At 47.7% G+C, this 19,996-nt stretch overlaps 5 protein-coding genes across 5 annotated transcripts; 3 read left to right on the top strand and 2 right to left on the bottom strand.

The window, feature by feature from the left end:
* Window positions 1-4,473: 4,473 nt before the first annotated feature.
* CLUP02_03895 (uncharacterized protein) lies at window positions 4,474-5,562 on the top strand (the record flags this gene model as incomplete). The annotated part of the gene is made up of 6 exons (XM_049282912.1): window positions 4,474-4,579; window positions 4,636-4,682; window positions 4,717-4,749; window positions 4,807-4,863; window positions 4,931-5,020; window positions 5,326-5,562. The coding sequence occupies 6 exons, from the start codon at window positions 4,474-4,476 to the stop codon at window positions 5,560-5,562; spliced, it is 570 nt and encodes a 189-aa protein (XP_049140055.1).
* Window positions 5,563-5,654: 92 nt separating this feature from the next.
* Window positions 5,655-6,862, top strand: CLUP02_03894 (phosphoglycolate/pyridoxal phosphate phosphatase; the record flags this gene model as incomplete). Its single annotated transcript, XM_049282911.1, has 4 exons — window positions 5,655-5,729; window positions 5,835-5,856; window positions 5,937-6,005; window positions 6,102-6,862. 4 exons carry the CDS (start codon window positions 5,655-5,657, stop codon window positions 6,860-6,862), a joined length of 927 nt encoding a protein of 308 aa, XP_049140054.1.
* A 261-nt stretch (window positions 6,863-7,123) lies between these two features.
* Window positions 7,124-8,329, bottom strand: CLUP02_03893 (uncharacterized protein; the record flags this gene model as incomplete). The annotated part of the gene is made up of 3 exons (XM_049282910.1): window positions 7,124-7,772; window positions 7,841-7,905; window positions 7,979-8,329. The coding sequence occupies 3 exons, from the start codon at window positions 8,327-8,329 to the stop codon at window positions 7,124-7,126; spliced, it is 1,065 nt and encodes a 354-aa protein (XP_049140053.1).
* A 1,549-nt stretch (window positions 8,330-9,878) lies between these two features.
* CLUP02_03892 (DNA topoisomerase) lies at window positions 9,879-12,184 on the top strand (the record flags this gene model as incomplete). Its single annotated transcript, XM_049282909.1, has 5 exons — window positions 9,879-9,959; window positions 10,015-10,212; window positions 10,269-10,447; window positions 10,503-10,684; window positions 10,743-12,184. The coding sequence occupies 5 exons, from the start codon at window positions 9,879-9,881 to the stop codon at window positions 12,182-12,184; spliced, it is 2,082 nt and encodes a 693-aa protein (XP_049140052.1).
* Window positions 12,185-16,770: 4,586 nt separating this feature from the next.
* CLUP02_03891 (uncharacterized protein) lies at window positions 16,771-17,738 on the bottom strand (the record flags this gene model as incomplete). The annotated part of the gene is made up of 2 exons (XM_049282908.1): window positions 16,771-17,081; window positions 17,477-17,738. 2 exons carry the CDS (start codon window positions 17,736-17,738, stop codon window positions 16,771-16,773), a joined length of 573 nt encoding a protein of 190 aa, XP_049140051.1.
* Window positions 17,739-19,996: the final 2,258 nt, after the last annotated feature.

Raw genomic sequence — 19,996 nt, 5'->3', positions numbered from 1 at the left:
ATTCTTATATTATTTATAAGCTCTTTATTTTCCCTTTCGAAAACTTTTTATTAAATCTATAACCTTAGTATTATATAGGTTAGTATATACTACCTTATACTATTTAATATTACTATATTAACTTATATAATCTAGCCTTAGCGTTAAATTAAGCTTAACCCTAAGATTATTAAGAATAGCCGTTATATACCCCTAGATATCGCTATAACTCGTACTTAGGCTATTAATACTATTTAGACGACCGTATATAGTAATACTAAGATTAGTACCGAGTCGTGCGCTTATTATAAGGCTAGTAAAGGTATTTTCGCTAATTACGTTATTTTTATAAGTAAGGGCTACTTTAGTTATAACTATATATTTACTATATACGAGTATACGCTCGTTACGCCTCCCGTTATTACTTATACGTTACCTTATACTACTTTATATCTATTTATAATTTATTAACGGTTTATACTAGTTCGTAATACGCTTATTAAGGTTATTAAGCGCGGTCGTAATTATAAGGGCCGTAGTAAAGTCCGTATCGGCGCTCTATTTAAGTCTCTAAGTACTATTCCTACTATATACCTCTATACGATAGTAAAAGCCTTTAAATAAATAGCTAAGTAAGCTAAAAATAATAAAGAGGGTATATATAATAATATATAAGATTATAAAGAGCGTTACTAACTTATATAGACTCTAAGTAAGGAGTAATTAATTTAATATTCTTATATAGCATAGTATAAGAGTTTATATAAGTATATATTAGGATATAGCACGGTTAGGCTTAATACCTAGGTAGTAAGGCCCTTATAGAGTCGTAGGGTACTTATTAATTATAAATTAGAGTATACGCGCTTAGTTTAGCCCATAAGAGGCCGTAACTAACTATATAAAGGCTCCCTCTAAAATTTAACGTTTTTAGTAAAATTATAGAACTTTTATTTATTATATATTATCGTTATATACTTTTTTATTCTTTTTAACGTTATAGATCCTTATAAGCGTCTATATTTCTATATATATATTTATAAGACTTTATAAGTAAAAGGATACCCCTATATATCGCTATAATTATATATAAACATTTACCCCTTACTTAAAATTTCTTTTTTAGTTTCTTATTTTATATATTACTACTTTCTTAGAATAGTACGACCGTATATTAATCTTTTACTATATCGAACGATAATTATTATAAAGTTAAAGAGTAATTAGACCTATAATATAATTATTACATATATCTTTATAGTTTCTAATATTAGAATTATAAAGCGAACTTTCGAACGTTAACTTATAAAATAGAACTTATAACGAGAAGAGCATACGGTCTTTTTTAAGGATCTATTAATTTATATCTAAGAATTATTTTTTTAATAATACTTAAACGATAAAGATATCTTTTTTTAACTCTAGTCTAAAGGATTTATAATTACGGCTATAGGATTATTAACACTTCGTTAATAGAATTAGCTTTAGTAATAATAAATACTAAAATAGCTCGTAATTATATAATAATAATTAGAAAAGTTCTTTTTTAATATACTAGAGGTTACTCGCCGTACTAAAGGGTATAATAAAGAGTATTTTTATATATAAGTTCGCTAATAAGCTCATATTATTAACTAAAATAAACTATACCTTATATATCGCAAAACCTTTTTATAATAAGTTTAAAATCGGTTAAATAAAATAAAATACCGTTATAAAGGGTTTATAACTCCTAGACTAAATTATATTTAATCTTTAGATACGTATAATAAGCTTTTACTATTTAGATTTAAAATTTATATTAATATTAATACTTATTCGTAGTTTATTATATAGTTCTATATAAGGGTTTCTATTTATACGTCCCGGAATATACTTATATAATATCTTACTATTATTTAATAATAGGGATTTATGCTATTACGAGTTCGTTTAGACCGAGGGAAAGAAACCGTTCTTACGTTTAATATTTATTACTACCTTTTATAACACCGTTTAATAATAAAAAGTCTAATTATATTCCGTAATTACTAGATCTTTAGTAAAAGTATTTATAACGTTAAGATTAAGAATTAGTAGAATCGTCTTTATTAAAGTAAATTAGCGTATTAGCGGGTAAATAATATATATCTTAATATATATAAGTATACTTACGTTTATAAGAATACTTTTAACTATTTAAGTTCTAAGGGCTATTTTATATAAATATACTCTCTAACTAGATTATACTTTTATTTACGTATATATTACTAATTCGTTCTAATTTTATTAACTTTGTATAAATTTAAAACTCTTATCGAATTCGTTATTAAAAAAGTCGCCCTCACGTTAATTCTAGTTAATTATAGTAACTATATTATTAACTTACGTTACGAACCGTATAAAACTTTATATAGCTAATTAACTAAGACTAAGTTTAATAATTATTAAACGCTATTTAAAATAATAATAATCTAGATATATATCTTCTTTAAGCTACCTTATAGATTTATACTTTAATTATTAAGGGCTCCCTAACTATATTAGCTAAAAGTACGAAGTTTAGCGAGGCTAATTATTTTTATTTTAAAGCGTATTAATATTTTTATATTCGTTTAAAGTAGTATATACGTAATAAGCTCTAACTAAAAGTTATTTTATTTAGTAAACTATAGGGTAGTATTATATAAGTTAAGTAGAGATTAGAAAACTCTAAAATTAATCTTAGAGTATTAAATAGCTTCGTAATTACGAGCAATACTAAGGATAAAAAGGAATTATAAATATAATTATAGTTTACTTTAAACTATTTATTAACGAGAATACTCGTTTCTATCTTTATAATATACTAGGTTATTTATTATTATAAACTTTATCTTCTTATCGAACTATTATAATCTCGTCTTTTTTATCGTTTTTATCTTTTTTAACCTTTTTCTTAGCCTTTACCTCCTTCTTAACGATCTTCTTTTTTTACTTAACTAATAATTCCTTTTTAATCTTTATCGTTAATTTAATACTAATACCTATTAAAAGCCGTATTTTTAGAACATTTCTATACGTCGTTTTACCTAAAGTTTTAGTTATAATTAGCTTTATACGACCTTTTCCCTTTTTTACTAACTAAGGTTTAATAACTAGCGACTTAATTCTAGTTTAAGAAATAATAAAAAGTTAGTAATTATCTTTTTTATATAAAATCGTAGCTTTAAAAAGGAATCTCTCTAAACTTATAGCTTCGTACGCTACTTTATAGTACTTTAAAATATCGCAAGGATTCTTTATATTAATTAAAAATACTATTTATTTTATTAAAAGAATTTGCTAGTTTATTATAAAATATAAAATAATAAATCGCATTATATCTTAATATAAAATAAACGTTAAAAAGCGATTAAACTAAACTTTCCTAATAAACTTCTTAATAACTTAGATATTAATATAAGTCGTTACTTAGAAACCGTTAAGTTCGTTCTTAAAAAAGGATATATTATATAATATAATAGAGATATTAATTATTAATAATTATTTTAGCTCCTTTTTCGTTTATTAAATACTTCGTTCCCGCTCTTTTAAGCTTATAAAAAAAGATTTTATTAATATCGAAGCTTATACGTTTATACGTTCTTATTATATAAAAAGGGCAGAGCTTATACGAGTATTATTATTAATTAGTCGTTTTAAAATAGCTTTATAAGAAGGTATTATAAAGTCGATTAGTTTAGTAACGTTTTATATAAAGACTAGAAGTTATTATAGATCTATATTATAATATTTATAAGCGAGCTATTAATTTAATAACTTAAGTAAAAAGTAATTTTTATTTATAAGAGGGTAAAAAGTAGTAATTACTTCTATAATAAAGTTATAAAAAAAAGAAAAACTTTTATATCGGGGTATAATATTACGTAATTTTATATATTGTTATACGGTTTAATATATTATAAAATTAAAATATTTCTTAAGCCGTAAATCTTTATAACCCCTATTTATAGGTTATTATACTAGTCTAGACCCTATCCTAGGTAGTGGGGTGACCGTAAAATACGATTTCTGCTTTGATATATGAAAAAAGTGTTTTAGCGGAGTGCCTCTTGCAGTCTGCCGTAACTAACACTTTCAGGGTCCGCCGCTTAGTCTGGTCCGTTGCTGCTGATCGGCACAATGGCCCCCGATCCAGAGTTCCAGACAATTTGCATGCGAAGTAACATCTGCCACCACCCAAGTTGACCCCCGTGCACTCGTGCACCTGCGACGGCATCCTACCCGGCTCCCACGGAGGTTTCGCGCTGGCGCTTCGACGTTATTATCCCAGGCCCTTGGAAGCTGAAGGATGACAGACGGACACGGCGGGCGATCTGACGGATTGCGCTTCAATCCAATCTGCTAAAGGAGATCGGTATACGTCGATGGGAACTGTCAGATGTACCCATTGGCGCCGACCGTATTTACGGTACGGATACCCTTGTCACCCGGAAAAAAAGCAACGCGATGGGGAGTTAAGAAAATTGGCATATGAAAAATCCGTTCTCGACGCCACCACGCCCGGACACTCCGTTCAACGACTCATCTTTGCCATGCGATGACAGCTCCCCACCTGACGTCACCTGGCTTAACGTTGGTCAACAGCAGTCAGATAGTTACGCAGTACCTAGATGCATGCTGTCCATGCCGAAGCCGAGGCGGTAGGAAAGCGATTACAGATGGAGACACATGGTCAGCAGGTACGCAGAGGTGCTGACATAGCTGCAATGCAAGCCCGACAGAGCACAGAGACTCCGCACCCGGAGCGTTTGCTTGTTTTCTTGTCCTCGGCGTGGGGGGCCGTTCAGCCACTGCGACCGGCAGCGGAACGGGCTTTGCATGGCGCTTATTGTCTTGCATTCCATCTATCCCATTCACCAGGTTGCATGTATGCTTCTAGGTTGACTTGCGTTGCTGGACATGCTGGAGCACGTACATTTGAACCTAGCTGCATTTCTCAATCACTCCGGCCCATGGGGAAATCCCCATTTTTGTTGAAATGCTTGTGAGCGCCATGCCGCTGTTCATGGACAGGAATGTGGGCTGGCATTGTTAGATGTTGCAGTGGTCCGGTTTCGCAGACATGAGGTGAGGTTGGAATTGAATATGTAAGAATATCAGATGAATGCGAGCAACATGCCCAGCCAATCTACTTGTCTCGACTGCAATGGACATAATCTGGGGAAGAAGGCACGACACTCAACGCGGCGATGACATCTCAGATTATATCGAACAGTTCCTACCTACTTTACTTACTCAAAATACCTAGGCACTCCAACATCCGCTAGCCTCAACACTTGAGAGACCTGATAACAAATCCTTGGCTCATTGCATCCATGTCAGAGAGCTACAGACATGTTTCTGGACCTCCCCTCAGTCTCACTCCATCCTCCCCAGGTTTCAATAATCCCATGTCATCCAGATCGAGCCGTCACTTGCAAGGCCTCTAAGTACCACCAGCATCCGCGAACCAATCGGACGATGGCCGTCCGACCTCATCCCCACACTCCGTCATCAGTGCCGCATGCCAGAAACCCGCTTCCGCACCCTTGTCCCACCATCCCGAAACTCAACCTCTAGAACGAACTGCACCTCATTCTCACCTTAGTAACCTAGCCCTGTCCGATAGACTTTTTGTTGAAATCTAAACACCAAGCTCCCAAAAGTTCACGATGTCTCAACCACAGCAGCCTAAATATCTCACCGGCGACTCTGCCGCTACTCAAGAATTCCTCGACAAGTTTGACGTGAGCAGCATCCAACCCCCACCTCGTTGAGTCATTTTCACCAGTGGAGAACCTCACGATGCTCGGAAAATGAGATGAGGACTTTGCTGATCTCATGAGATATAGGTCTTCCTCATTGATTGTGACGGTAATTCTCATCGTCCTCGTTCCGGATGAAACAAGTGCTTCTTCTGAGCACAACTGACAACTCTTCTCCTACGCAAACAGGCGTCCTCTGGTCCGGAGACCACCTATTCGACGGCATTCGCGAGACGCTCGCCTTCCTTCGCTCAAGAGGTTGCTCACCCTGAACTTTTCCCCTTTACAAAATCTCTTACAAATCGCATGTCTCGGCCCCTAACCTCTTGAGTGCTCGTTTCCCCCCACCCACAGGCAAGCGCACCGTCTTCGTAACAAACAACTCGACAAAGTCCCGCCAAGAATACCACAAGAAGTTCGCCGCCCTCGACATCCCCTCGGACGTGGAAGACATCTTTGGCTCAGCCTACTCCTCCGCCGTCTACGTCTCCCGCATCCTCGACCTCCCCGCCGACAAGCGCAAGGTCTTCGTCATTGGCGAAGCCGGAATCGAAGCCGAGCTCCGCGCCGAAGGCGTCGGCTTCATCGGCGGCACCGACCCCGCTCTGCGCCGCGACATCGGCCCCGAGGACTTTGCCGCCATCGCCGACGGCTCCGCCCTCGACCCGGAAGTCGGCGTCGTGCTCGCGGGACTGGACTTCCACATCAACTACCTCAAGCTGAGCTTGGGGTACCAGTACCTCCGCCGCGGCGCCGTCTTCCTCGCGACCAACACGGACAGCACGCTGCCCATGTCGCACACGTTCTTCCCCGGCGCGGGCTCCATCTCGATCCCGCTCGTCAACATGAGCCAGCAGCAGCCCGTGGCGCTGGGAAAGCCGTCGCAGGCTATGATGGACGCTGTCGAGGGCAAGTTCCAGTTGAACCGCGAGCGGACGTGCATGATCGGCGACCGCCTCGACACGGACATCAAGTTCGGCATCGAGGGCAAGCTGGGCGGCACGCTTGCCGTCTTGACTGGCGTGCACAAGAAGGAGGACTGGGAGAAGGAGGGGGCCGCGGCCGTGCCGGCGTACTATGTTGACAGCCTTGCCAGCCTGAAGCTTGATGTTTGAGGGAGGGAGATGAGTCAGGCCGAATGGGTGGCAATGGTCGGGATGAGTTTGGTATGATTATTTTTCCTCTGATTACATGCGTCGGATGCATAGATGAACTCCATAACGATCTCACCAGAAACTAGAAAAAGACCTTCTCTAGAAGAATACACAGATTCAATTCACCGTCTATTCCAGTCCCCAGACCAGAAAAGATTCCCCGTTACGGCTGAATAGGCCGTGTCTTAACATGGACAAGCATGTTTCTAGTCTATTCCTTCTTTATTTATCCTTCTTGCTCTGGCGCTTGGCAAGCTCGCTCGTGCGGATGACCTTTGGCGGGGGCTTCTTGTACGGAAACAGCGACTTGGGCATAAACATGCCAACCTGGCTCTGGTACTCGGCGTACTCGTGATACTTGCCCGCAGTGATCAGCTCAGTGAGCCATGTCGAGCCCTGGAACAGCAGCACGAGGAACGCGGAGCCGGCAAAGGTGTAGCTGTACAGCACCTTGGTGGCGTAGCAGCTCCACTGGTAGAGCACGAACCAGACCATCTGCTCGGCGAAGAAGTTGGGGTGGCGGCTGTAGGCCCAGAGACCGTGCGTGACGAAGCCACGCTCGAGGTCCGCCTGAGCCCAGCCGCGGGGGACGGAGGCGGCGGCGCCGTTGCCCTTTTTGTAGGTGGCTTTGGCGGTCTGGTAGTCCCACTGCTGGCCGTCGCTGATGTACTCGCTGAGGACAAGGCCGGCGAGGATGGCGAAGAAGGAGTAGTCCGAGGCGGCGAGGTCGGGCTCGATGCGGCTGGCGAGGAGGAGGGAGTAGGCGGGCGCGGCGGAGAAGGCGAAGAGGAGGATGGACTGGATGAAGGAGATGAAGGTCACATTGAAGAGGAAGAAGACCCAGGCGGGGACGTATGCGCGGACAATTTCCCTGCGTGGATGCACAATATTAGAAGACTTGTTGGAGGGGCAATGTTCGATGGGGAGGAGATTCAGTACCATCTGTAGTCTTCACTTCCACGCTCGTAACCTCCTTTGCGCCAGTAGTTGAAGGTCAATCGGGACTATCGGCACAATTGTGTCAGCACTTCATCTCCTCGAGCTGCGTGGTCACTGGGTCGTTGTTGTTCTCCTTACGCTCCAGAGGGTGGTCGCGGCCCCGGCCAGCGCGACTCGCTGCCAAGGTTCGCCATTCAGGTACGCCCATGCCGCCGTGTGCAGGACATACCAGTTGGGCAGGAGACTCCACAGCCGGTCGATTTGGGAAAAGTTGCGGTGGTACTCTGACACGCCGAGAGTGAGGACGGCAATGAGCAGGGAAAAGGCGAAGCCGGAGACGAGGGGGTTCGTCTCGAGGTAGATCTGGGGCAGCGACTGCGGGCTCGCGATGATCTTGCCGGGGAGCTCGAGGAGCTGGGGGATGAAGGGTTCGACGACCTTGGCCCACTCGGAGCACTCCTCTAGAGACTTGACTGCGGGGAGCGCCATTGCGGACAGGTGAGGGTATCTGAACTTGGCCTGGATTCTAGTGTAGCTGCGATTTTGCACCTCCAGACGTTTGAAAACTGCGAATGGCTTGCGAAAAGGTTGTCTCGAGGACCGTCTTTATTGACGACACAGCTTTGGTGGTGCAAATGGGAGCAGCAGTGAGGTGATGCAAACAAAGCGCGTCATAGATCCGCAGGGAGCTTAGGTCCCCGCCGCCAGCTCCGGTGACGTGCAGGGGTCTTCGGCCATTTTGAGACCGAAGATCCGTCCTCTGCGCGACCTAGAGATCCATACCTAGGGTAAGGTAAGGTAAGGTAGATGGAAAACCGTTGCTTACAGTACCTACTCTTTCTGTGAGAAGGTACTGAGCAGGGGAAATGTAACTTTGTAGTAAGAATAAGAACTTCTGGCAGTGAGATCTCAGATCTGTGCAATGGTGTCGATCAATCTGTACAATTTTCCCCGATGAGATGTAGAGTTGGACCGGTGGCTTACGTCAATTTAGTCTTGCATGTGAGGTGGTGGCCACCATCTCGACAGGCTCAATTTTTGTATCAGTAGGTATTCACGTGTTCAATTAGATAGGTAATCCTATGTATTCACGATGCGTATATTCGTGGAGAGCAACGACCCCACCCTCATAGGGCCAGAATTGCAATGTTTGCTCCAAGGAAGCACCGCCCGTTGTCAACGACGGCCGAACGGTACAATTGTGCCTTTAACACTCTACTCTTAGAGTGCCTAGATCGGCAGCCTTGAGTGGCAAGCGGTACCAGATGTGACGCCATAGCAGGCAGCTTCCCTTTTTATCATTTCGGTTACCAGTACTTTGGGTGACGAGGAGATGCAATTCCCAAGAAGGATCCTGATGCCGTCACCAGAGGTACCTACCTGGCTGAACCTCGAGATCGAGGGGGGTCGCGGGTTCGAGACGACTTACTTTGCGACTTTTTCCCTCTTCTTCTTTTCATCCCAACTAAGGTAGTTAACTCATAACCGTCCGTACATTTACGGGCAGCATTTCGATTGCCTGGGGATTCCAGCTTCGAGAGTCGAGGTACCGCTGCTTAGATAATCGATGGCACCTCAAGATCGCCAACCGGCCCAGGGGTTCCAGAGCTGAAGCCCAGAAGCACGGCGCGAATCAGCGCGGCAGCCCCGCTGTGGGGTTAAGCCAGGCATAGGTACCTTAGCGAGGAAGATGGTCTCGACTTCAATTCAACGACAACGACGTGCATTTCAAAATCTTTCATGTGTCGATGGGTGACATTAAAGTTGGGCAGAGCTTTTAGGATTTCTTCGCAATCACATACGCTGGATTCCTCAGCACGTGCTAGAGACACTGATTAGCTGCCGTATGAGGGTTTGACGCGCTCAAGCCCGTGAAGACGCGTCTCCGAGGCAAGGACGTAGATATCGCAAGATGCTCCTGCTCTCCTAGCAATAACATTTGTGACTGCACTCGCGGGAAGTGCCGGGGATCAAAGACCTACCGGGCCCCAAACCATCTACATGCAGTGAGCACCAGTTGTTCCTACACATCGAGAAGATGAAGGTCCTCTGCGTTGCCGAGAAACCATCCATTTCGAAAGCCGTTGCCGGCCATTTGGCAGGACGAAGCCCTGAAGTCGTAAGTATCGCATCAAGCAAGCCGCACTTTTCTGGCGCAAGCTGACACTTCTCAGCACAACACTCGTTCTCAATACATCAAAAACTATGGCTTCGACTTTGACTTTGGCGCCCCGTGGGGTTCGTGTGGTGTTACCATGACGGCCGTTCTGGGCCATCTTACGGGACTCGAGTTCACACCAGAGAACAAGAACTGGTCGCACCCGCCGCCAGAGAGCTTGTTCAGTGCACCAGTAGTAACAGTAGTGCCTCAGGTACGTCTTCTGCCTCTCGATTTAGGTTGCCTGGATTCTGATAGTCGCATGTGTAGGACAAGAAAACCGTTGCGGAGAACATTGAGCGGCAAGCTCGGTACTGCCAGCTTCTTGTCATCTGGACTGATTGTGATCGAGAGGGAGAGCACATTGGAAAAGAAATCGTCAATGCTGCCAAGAAAGGCAACAGCCGAATCACCGTCAAGCGTGCCACTTTCAGCAACATCGAACGAGCGTAAGCCTGGCCCCTTTTTTGTTACATGCGAGTGTCTCTCTCTGACAGCTTGTAGCCACATTCTCACTGCTGCCCGACGCCTCACAGACCTTGATCAGAAACAAGTCGACGCCGTAGATGCGAGAATAGAGCTGGATCTTAGGATTGGGTATGCTTTTACGCGTTTCCTGACCATTAGCCTTCGCCCCCTGGGAGGTGCGCTGCAGGAACGAACAATCAGTTATGGTAAGCTTGCACGTATTCTGCTATTCGTCTTCTAACCAAACCTTAGGCTCCTGCCAATTTCCAACTCTAGGATTCGTCGTAGATCGGTACTTCCGGGTCCAAAACTTTGTCCCCGAGCCGTTCTGGAGCATCAAAGTCATGCACTCTCGTGAGGGCAAGAAAGTCAACTTCAGCTGGTCGCGAAACCGTCTCTTTGATCGGATGTCTGTTGTCATTCTCTACGAACGATGCCTCAACGCGAAGAAAGCCAGGGTTACAAAGGTCCAGGAGAAGCCAACGAGGAAATGGAAGCCTCTGCCGTTGACCACTGTCGAGCTGCAAAAGGCAGCAACTCGTCTTCTCCGGATGAGCGGTCAACAGGCCATGACAGTCGCCGAGGGTCTCTACAACAAAGGGTTTATCAGCTATCCTAGAACTGAAACAGATCGTTTCGACAAAGGCATGGACCTCAAGGCACTATGCAGGAAGCAGACGCCTGATTCTCGATGGGGCCAATACGCGCAGAGTCTTTTGGATGGGAGCTTCAGTCAGCCACGGGAGGGAAAACATGATGATAAGGCCCATCCACCCATTCATCCAGTCACGTACGCGGCGCCTACGGTACTGAGTGCAGATGAGAAGCAGCTTTACGAATATGTCGTACGGCGGTTCCTTGCTTGTTGCTCCGAAGATGCCAAAGGCCTGGCAACCGACGTGGAGATACTCTATGGTGAAGAGACCTTCCATACCCGTGGATTAGTCGTCCTAGAGCGCAACTACCTTGACGTCTTTGTCTACGAGAAGTGGAACGACTCTGCAGAATTACCGAAATTCACGCCAGACGAAACATTCCAGCCAACAGAAGCCTTGATGACGGATGGCAAGACAAGCCCGCCAAACTACCTCACAGAAGCAGACCTCATTGCGCTCATGGATGCCAACGGAATCGGAACAGATGCTACGATGGCGGAGCACATTCAGAAGATCCAAGACAGAGAATACGTCCAGCTAGCTGACGGGGGTCAACGTGGCCAGGATGGTGACGACGATGATGACGACCGGGATAGACCTCCTTCGCCGCCAGCTAGAGGCGGCCGAGGGGGCCGCGGCAATCGCGGTGGTCGCGGGGGCAGAGGGGGTCGCGGCGCGTCGTCGGCAGGACGGAGAGGGCTCAAGGTCTTCATCCCGACCCAGCTCGGTGTGGCACTCATCACGGGATTCGATCGCATGGAATTCGAAACTAGTCTGGGCAAGCCATTCTTGCGGAAAGAGATGGAGAACAAGATGAAGGCAATCTGCGACGGGCGCATGACCAAGGAGGCAGTCCTGCGGGAAAGTCTAGGCCAGTACCGACAAGTATTCCGGGACTCGCAAGAACGGCTCAACGTTCTCAAGGCAGTAAGTCGGAGTTCCATCACTAACACGCTTACACGCGCTGACTTTATTAGGCGTGTCGCGAATACATGTCGATTCGCGAGTGAGCCCGGCAATTCGATGTTCGTGATGGCAAATAAGGGCTCAGCCCTTTCGTAGTATGCGAGACGCGAAAGTATCAAAATGAAGTGGGATAATCCCAAACATCGTCGTCGCGGTAGCATGGCTCCATACACAAACAAGGACCACGGGGCGAGGTTTCCTTATCGATGGTGGCCCACAGGAATTCAAACGTGGGTGTGACGACTGGTGCGTTTGGAGAGACCACCTCGTTCCGAGAATCGGCGCCGTTGGCTATTCCACGTTGGCTAGCTCCGAACAAGCTGCGCGACATATCTACAAATCCCATCATCGTCTCATGGCGGCTAAGGTCAGGTCAGCACGCACACCGGCGCCTTTGGTCGACCGGCCGTTCGGGACTAAAAGCAAGGCAAAACGGAAGAGATCGGGAAAGGCGCAGTAATCATGAGCGCAGAGAGGTGTGATGAACCCCGCCGTGATATCTTGGACGAGAAGCGGGGTGAGGCGGCTACTGCAAGGTGCAGTGGTGGGTGTGCCGCCCGCGCGAAGGAGGGGGCAACCCGGGCAGAAATCGGCCCAAAGGCGGAGGATTTCCCTGGGATCATTGGAAGCCGAGAGGTTGCGTAAACAGAGGAGGCACATTGCGGCGACGCGGGATTGAATAACCCCACAGGACTTCCCGAGGGAGGATTAGGAACAAAAGATGGGCACATCGGCCATCGGGAGGAGGAGGGAGGGGGTGTCTGGTCTTGTGGGAAACGAGAGCCCGCCCTGGGAAGGCTAAGAGGGCTTTCTTAGAGCCCGAAGCCTCGACGATGCAGCATGTCACAACGTGGGGTTTCGTAAGTGGATGACAGTGACAGACCACGGGCTCACGATGGAGGAGCCTGATTCGACGACGAACATTGACGTAACTACCTCAACGTGAATACTGTGTAAGGTAGAGTTGTATAGTTGCGGGTTGAGAAGCATCAAAGTGCCCACATCGACGAGACGAGATGTACCGTGAAGTATACAAATCTAGAAACGGGTATTTCTTGTTGAAATGTTCCTTGCATTCTGGGTCGCTCAGAAACGTACTTAGATAGAAAGCGTTGCCCTAGAGAGGGTTCATCCGGAGGGGCGTGAGTGATTCTTTGCACGCAGATCACAAATCAGCACCATGACCAATCAGATCATGGCCTGGGCGCAACGTGATGGTTGCGCACGAGAGAGTTGGTCGGGCAAGCAAGTTGCGCGAATTCCGGGTGGGAGAGGAGAGAGAGAAAGAGAACCTGAACCTTTTTTTGCGTCAAAAGATGAACATGGTCTTATTCCATTCCAGGCCTGTAGCTGAAAGCTTGATGCAGCCAGCCACATAACCATTTCACGTATTCCTCTGAGGGGAGTAAAGGTAGCGTAGCCAGGTACAGAGTCAACACTACGAGATTTCTGTTGAACCCCACGATACCTACTCTCTATTTGGATGTCACTACATTTTGTGGTCTTGACACCCTCCGTATGCGGTACGTCTGACTGCAGGTTGAGTAAGGCCTTTTCCGAAACGCCGAATCCGCGCCAACGAAGTGAGTACGGCGGTGCGGGAATGTTTGCCCGGATGCATGCCGCATGGCATATCAGCACATCACCTTTGCATGAGGGTGGATGAAGGAGGAAAAAGAGGGGGTTGAAATTGTTTATAGACATCATATGGAATCCTCTATCAGGTATGTTGTATTCTGTGTTACCTGGTGAATTTGGTTGGTTGGACCGCTGCTCTTGGGTATAGAGCGGCCATTAGGGGGCGTGAAAGTTGAGAATCAGACCAGGTGAGATGCGATTGATTTGATTTGATTCTGGACCAGCTGCAAGAAGTCAAGGCGGAAAGCAAAGCAGAGCGAGGCAAAAAGCACATGGACGGATTCGATCGAGTACAGACTACGGAGGGTGCGGCGATTGCTGAAGAAGGTCGTCAGCATGCCGCCCATCGCGAAAGAGGGCAAGGCGTACGCAGGACCTACCCACGCCGGTACGGGAAAGCGGAAAAAAATGCAGCTGTTACCTTGGGTACAAGTAGAAGCCTAGAACCACGGGTGGCTTTTGCTTGAGGTCATTGGGGCCAAGGAAAATCCGGGGAGGGGGGAAGGCGAAGATGGGATGAGGGGGAATTCACTGCGATGTGCCATTACACGGATACGGATTACCTTCTCAGAGATGCCGAATAAGGTATCCTTATACGAATAGGATAGGCGCCTCAGCCGACGCGGACGCGGTTCGGCCGGGTCTATGGGGTTCATGGTCAATACCCAACAGATCAGAAGTTGAGGCGCGCCTTGAGAGATAAGCCCACGCATCGCGATGTTCCATTCTGGCGGTTGATGGTCACCAATCTGGAAGATGATAGCGGATTACAGATAAGGCAGCTGCACCTGCGACCACCACAGTGTCCAAAATTGCAGAAGTTGGGTTTTGTGTATCTTTGATGTGGAGTTAGTCAGAGCCACAGGGCAGGGCGAGCAGGGCGAAAGAGAGAGACGCGGGATGGGATGGATTTCAGCTGTACCGTGGGGTACAAAGCAGCTACTCACACTCCAGAGCAGCTGATTGATAGAGACACCCCGCCCATTTGTCCAAGACGGTCCAGTTTCCAGTTGCTTTACCCGTCACGAAGCCATTGCTGGTGGACTCTGTGCGTGGTCACTGGTTGATGGTTGTAGTCTTGGCGCCCATTTCTTCGGAATGGCGCAGTGTGCGAGGTCAAAGGTAAAATAGATGTTCGGTACGATATTCGAAGAAAAGGAATCGCATTGAGAAGAAAGATGAGCGAAGGGGTAGGGGCAGTGCGTTGAACCGGGGATTTTCCAGCTGAAAGCTCGTGGTTGTGACTTTGGGACGCAGGTTTAGTCAGGTCTGGAGTGTCGATCATCTCTAACGCGACGGTTTTAGACCTGGTGTAAGAGGACACGTCGTCGCGTCGGCGACGTCGGACTAAGGCCTCTCTGTAAGAGAGTAGCCCGTGATATACGATACGTCTTCTTAGTTGTGAGATGGTTTGCTTGAGACTAGCTTCCTTGTCTCGATCTCATCCAAGGAAAGGAGGCCAGAAAAATGGACGATGACGGTTGAGTCCTCGTCTTGTTCCTTTCTTGGAAGTTGAGTGAGCGCGTGTCTCAGACATATCCGGTCTGGATCGTCCCGCCGGCATACGGACGCTCATTGTCATTCGTAACCACCAAGATATAATTAGGGGGAGAGCATGAAGAAAAACAGGAACCAGACATTTCGAACCTGTCATTGCTCAGGCTGCTGCTGCTGGAAATCTGCGCGAAATTGCGCGTTGCCAAAGGCTCGGTTTGACTTACACGCCCCCTTGCACTTTCTCTGACCATGAAGGCATGGAGACATGGGATGGGTTCTATTCAGATTCCATCAAGAGTTCCATTCCGCCATCTCCACGGCGCCGTCCGGAAAAAGGGGGTATTAAGGTCAAGGGAATAAGAGGCGCTCCAGGGTAAAGAGGAATGTCAATCTCGCCAAAGGGAAGAGTTTTCTCTGGCTTTCTTTTTCGAAGCATCTCGATCACTGCGATTGACCAAAGCGCCAGAAAGCTTTGGGAATCTCCTACGCCAAAATCAAAATTGCAACGTCCGAAAATAGGGGGATGATGGCGACAAAAAAATACAACATGAAAATGTGTGTGTGTTTCTGTGTTCTGTGCGGTGATGAAGGGCCCTCTCTAGCACTCTGGCCCCTGGTTGTTTTGACAAGGCCCCCGGTCTGTGTTGGTATGGTCGCACGTTGCTGGTTGCTGGGCTGAGAGTACATCGCACTAGGAAAGAAATGGACTGAGAGAGCGAAGCTGCGGGTTTGCGATTGATGACGACACTGTCGCATTCTCCAGTCTCCCGCAGCATCAGTAGCAGCAAAGCAAACTTGACGGCCGCCGAGGTATCCATTTCAAACCCCGTCCGTCCGTTTCTGCTGTTTTCGTCTGGGATAGCAGCAGCATTAGCAGCAGCAGGAAGAAGCACACTCCCACAGCTCTCCAGCGAGCCAACCATGGCAGTGCTTTGGTGCTTGCCTGCAAAGCTGCAGTTGCTTCAGTGGACACCGGTCCCGTGGTCGCGTCTCCTAGCGGCTTGCTGGCGGGAAAGACTTCAGACATGGATGGGACATGGGTACGGATACATGGGGGGTTTGACAGGGGGCAATGGCATATTGGCACGGGATCCGGACAAAGGAAGCGGGTGGGTTTATTAGCGGGTACGGAACGGGTAATGAATCAGAGGTTGACAAAGCTTGACGATAATGAGATATGGATATATGTCAAACTGTGTGTGCGGTGTGGGAGGGAGCAGAGATCGCGATTGGGGTTCTCGAACCCTATCACCACAACCTCCTGATTGTGTGTGAATGAAGGGGGGAAGAGGAAAGGGCAAAGAGTCAAAATGCCATGAGTCGGAGTTCGTGTTATCGAGGGTGGATCTCCAAGGGGGCTTGGATGCCATGGATAGGAATGGATAGGAATGAGACGGGATAAACGGAAATGGAAACAGGGACAACTTGGAAGCAAAGTTTCATGGCTGAGCCTTTCGACAACGTACCTCAAAAATAAGGTACCGTGACAGAAGTGACAGACAACCTAGTAAGAGAGTGAGAGAGATCCCCGACAGATTGGTAAGCTCTTAGGCTGCACGCTGTACCCGAGACGATGGTTTCCATTTTACCGTGCCCAGTGTGCCATAGGACGGGATCACCGGTTGGGATACACTATGCGCGGTGGGCTTGATGGTGATGTTGTGGTTGACGCGGGCGCCGGCGACGCGGGTTTGATGCGCATCTAGAAGCAGCCCTTGGACCTTGGCTTGGCTCATGGGGTGAGTGGAAGGGGCGGGAGACGGCAACTTCGAGAGCTTAATGACCTGTGTATGTTGTTGTGTGTCTGTTTCGTCGACATTGATGATGCCCTGAGGCTGGCAGGGAATCGGTGACTTTGCTGCTCGCCTTGCGCTGCGGGTTTGTTGTAACTTGTGACTGGCAATCCATCATTTGCTTGACTCTTGGCTCCTGGCATAACCTCTCGATAGTGCGGCGTTTGAGACGATGATCGGGTATCCGTACTCTCTTCGTTTTCACCGTCGTTTCTCGATCCTTGTATCAAGCTTATTATGGACCTGTCTAAGGTGGAGAGTGGTCTGGACGCTGAAGGTCGAACAGTTGGTTATTGGAATGGACTCCGAATGGAGAAGCGCGTTATGGGCTAGGCCGGGGATCAAGTGCGTGGGCTTGACTGCAATTCCGGAAGGCCACGGGTTGCTGTCCCCCTTCCCCTACCCTTGGCCCTGGGGCCTCTGGGGCCTTTTCTCCCAGGCCTTGGATCATCACACTTACCGGCCGACCCTATCGGCAGTCCGGGGAAGACAACGAGGTGGGAACTTCGTTTCAGTAGCTTCGGGTTCGGCATGGGGCATGGGTATGGGAACTTGAGAAGAAAGAAGACCAAAGTGAGCGGCGCCAACGCATGGGGGGACGTGTCTTCTGGGTCCGTCGCGGAACTGCTGTGTCGCGGACGCTTCAAATCATTCATGGATATGGATCGCATGGGACCTTGGACCTTGAAGGCGTGAACCTCTGTATCTCGAGGTATTCGCATCGATGGCTGGTTCGGCAGTCAAGCTCGGGGACAGGAACGGGACAACGAGATGGAGCCCGCCCAAGCTCCGTTCATGTGGATTGTTTGGAGGTCTAGGGTGGAGTTTAGAGCTGTCGATGAGTGGGTATTATCCTTTTTGATGGGTTCCAGTTTGCGGTTTGTGTGCGGTGTGCGTTGAAGCTGTATGAGTATCCGTCGTTGAAATTGGGTATCGTATCTGCAAAGGTACTTTGATCAAAGGAAAAGCAATCAGTTGGATCAAAAGGTCATAGAGTCTAGGTAGGACCACTGGGGAAGTTGAGACTTCTCTCCCCTTACCCAGCGCTGGACGTTAAGGTCAGATCGTCCAGGTGGCAGGTAGGATCATGGAAGAGAATCAGATCAAAGGTTGATAAGGATCTCTCGATGATAAGGTCAAGGCGGACGAGGCAAGTGTCTCTAGACTGTAAGAAGGTGGCAGGTAGTCTCTTGCACTCCTCATCTGCCTGGCCCGTCATCAGCAAGGGCGATGACTCCTCCTCAGACCCAGGGGAACTGGAATCAAATGGGAAGGGAAGATACGGAAGCACAGGTTTGGAGGCATGAGGTACGAGGTGCACGAAGTGTGCGACACACTGTGTACAAGATGCCTCTGCGGACTGCAACAAGGTGAAGGTGGGAGTGTGAGAGAAAGTAGGAGGATAGCAACACCCCTCTTTCTCTCTTCTTGCCGGTTTCCCATCTCCTCTCGCAGCCGGGGATTCCTTATTTTGGTATCAGCGACCCAGCCACACATACCTCGTCCTTCCGACACACACACACACACACACCATCCACACTCAGATACCGTCAGTTGACACCTGGTGACCAAGACTTGACACCCGTGGCCGCAACTTGCCACCCCCAGGGTGTGTATCCAAGTGGTGTTGTTCTTGCTCATTGCCTAATGGTCCATCCGTCCATCACCTGCGCCAACGCCAGCGGCGTCTGTCTCCCTGCTCCTTTCCTGTTGTCGCTGTAGTTGTTGTTGCGCTGTCGGGCCTTGTCTTACCTTTTTGCCTTGGTCTTGCTCTTTGGTGCTTGAGACTGGAGGGTGCCAGGTGCTCATCCATCCATGATCCGGCCATCCATCCATCGCCTTCCCTTCCTTTCGCCGCCACGGGCCTTTGTCTTCTGCAGGCGGTTGAGTTCGGTACGGGCGTCAGGTTTGGCTGCATGTTGCTGGAGAAAGCACCCGGGCTTGCCAAAGCCAAGCTGCACTGCATCAACATGCTCTCTGTCTATCCGTCAGTCATTCTCCTTCTCCTCTCCCTTTGTACTGGCTCTCTGGGGCTCTTTGCCTTGTACCAAAGGAGACTGGCCCGCCACAGAAAGCATGGAGGAGTCACCAGCATGAGAGGTACGGAGTAGATACCGAGGAAGTAGGAGAGAGAGCGAGGTACATGGATGTACCGCAGTTGACTGCGGATACCTTGGATCCTGGGTTGCATCCGTCCGGTACCGTGGGTACCTCCTGACCCCCGGTCGCCGTCTCTTGACATGCCCCAGGTCTTGCAATGTACCCCATGTACCTCCCTTTCTCCTACACACAACACACACACACACACACTTCCTCAGCCCAGCAAAGAGGAACAAGGTGAGAGAGAGCCGACACCAAATGATGGAGGTACCGCGTATGTCTGGTGTGTGTGTGTGTGTCGCTCTCAGTCATTCAACAGTCAGGTATGAGTCTGTCTGTCACTCCCATCCATCCCATCCCATCTCCGTATCCGTCCACCACCACGGTCCCTTTTACTTTAGCCCTGGCCGTCGCACTCATCTCACCCTCCCTTTCCTTTTCCTCTCTTCTCTTCTTCAACGCAAATACAACATCACGAAGAACCACAACCCAATACTGACGAGATTCTCTTGTCACAGTCACGATAATCGCAACAGCCACAGCAACGCCAGCCTGATCTGCCAACAAGTCTACTAGTCGACCCGTCGAACTGAGCCTACCTGCACAGTTCCACACTTGCATCGCATCTCTTCCGCTTCTAGCAGTACGTCAATAGTAAACCCTATCCTACCGCACAGCACCGCACTGAACTGCGTCACATCCTCCTCCTCTCCCCTCTCCCACCTTGGTGACTCAACACCACCACTTCTCATCGTGGGATTCCTCCCACATACTCTACCAGTCTCATCACTATTCCTCTACTCAGCACCTGTAGCTAACCATCGATCGCGTACAGACACGTCTAGAAGCACCAGACACGTCTAGAAGCACCAGACACGTC

Source organism: Colletotrichum lupini, chromosome 2, assembly GCF_023278565.1.
Source record: "Colletotrichum lupini chromosome 2, complete sequence".
NCBI classification, from domain to species: Eukaryota; Fungi; Ascomycota; class Sordariomycetes; order Glomerellales; family Glomerellaceae; genus Colletotrichum; species Colletotrichum lupini.
The sequence above is the reverse complement of the archived record's forward strand: the minus strand, read 5'-3'. Positions and strand labels throughout refer to the sequence as shown.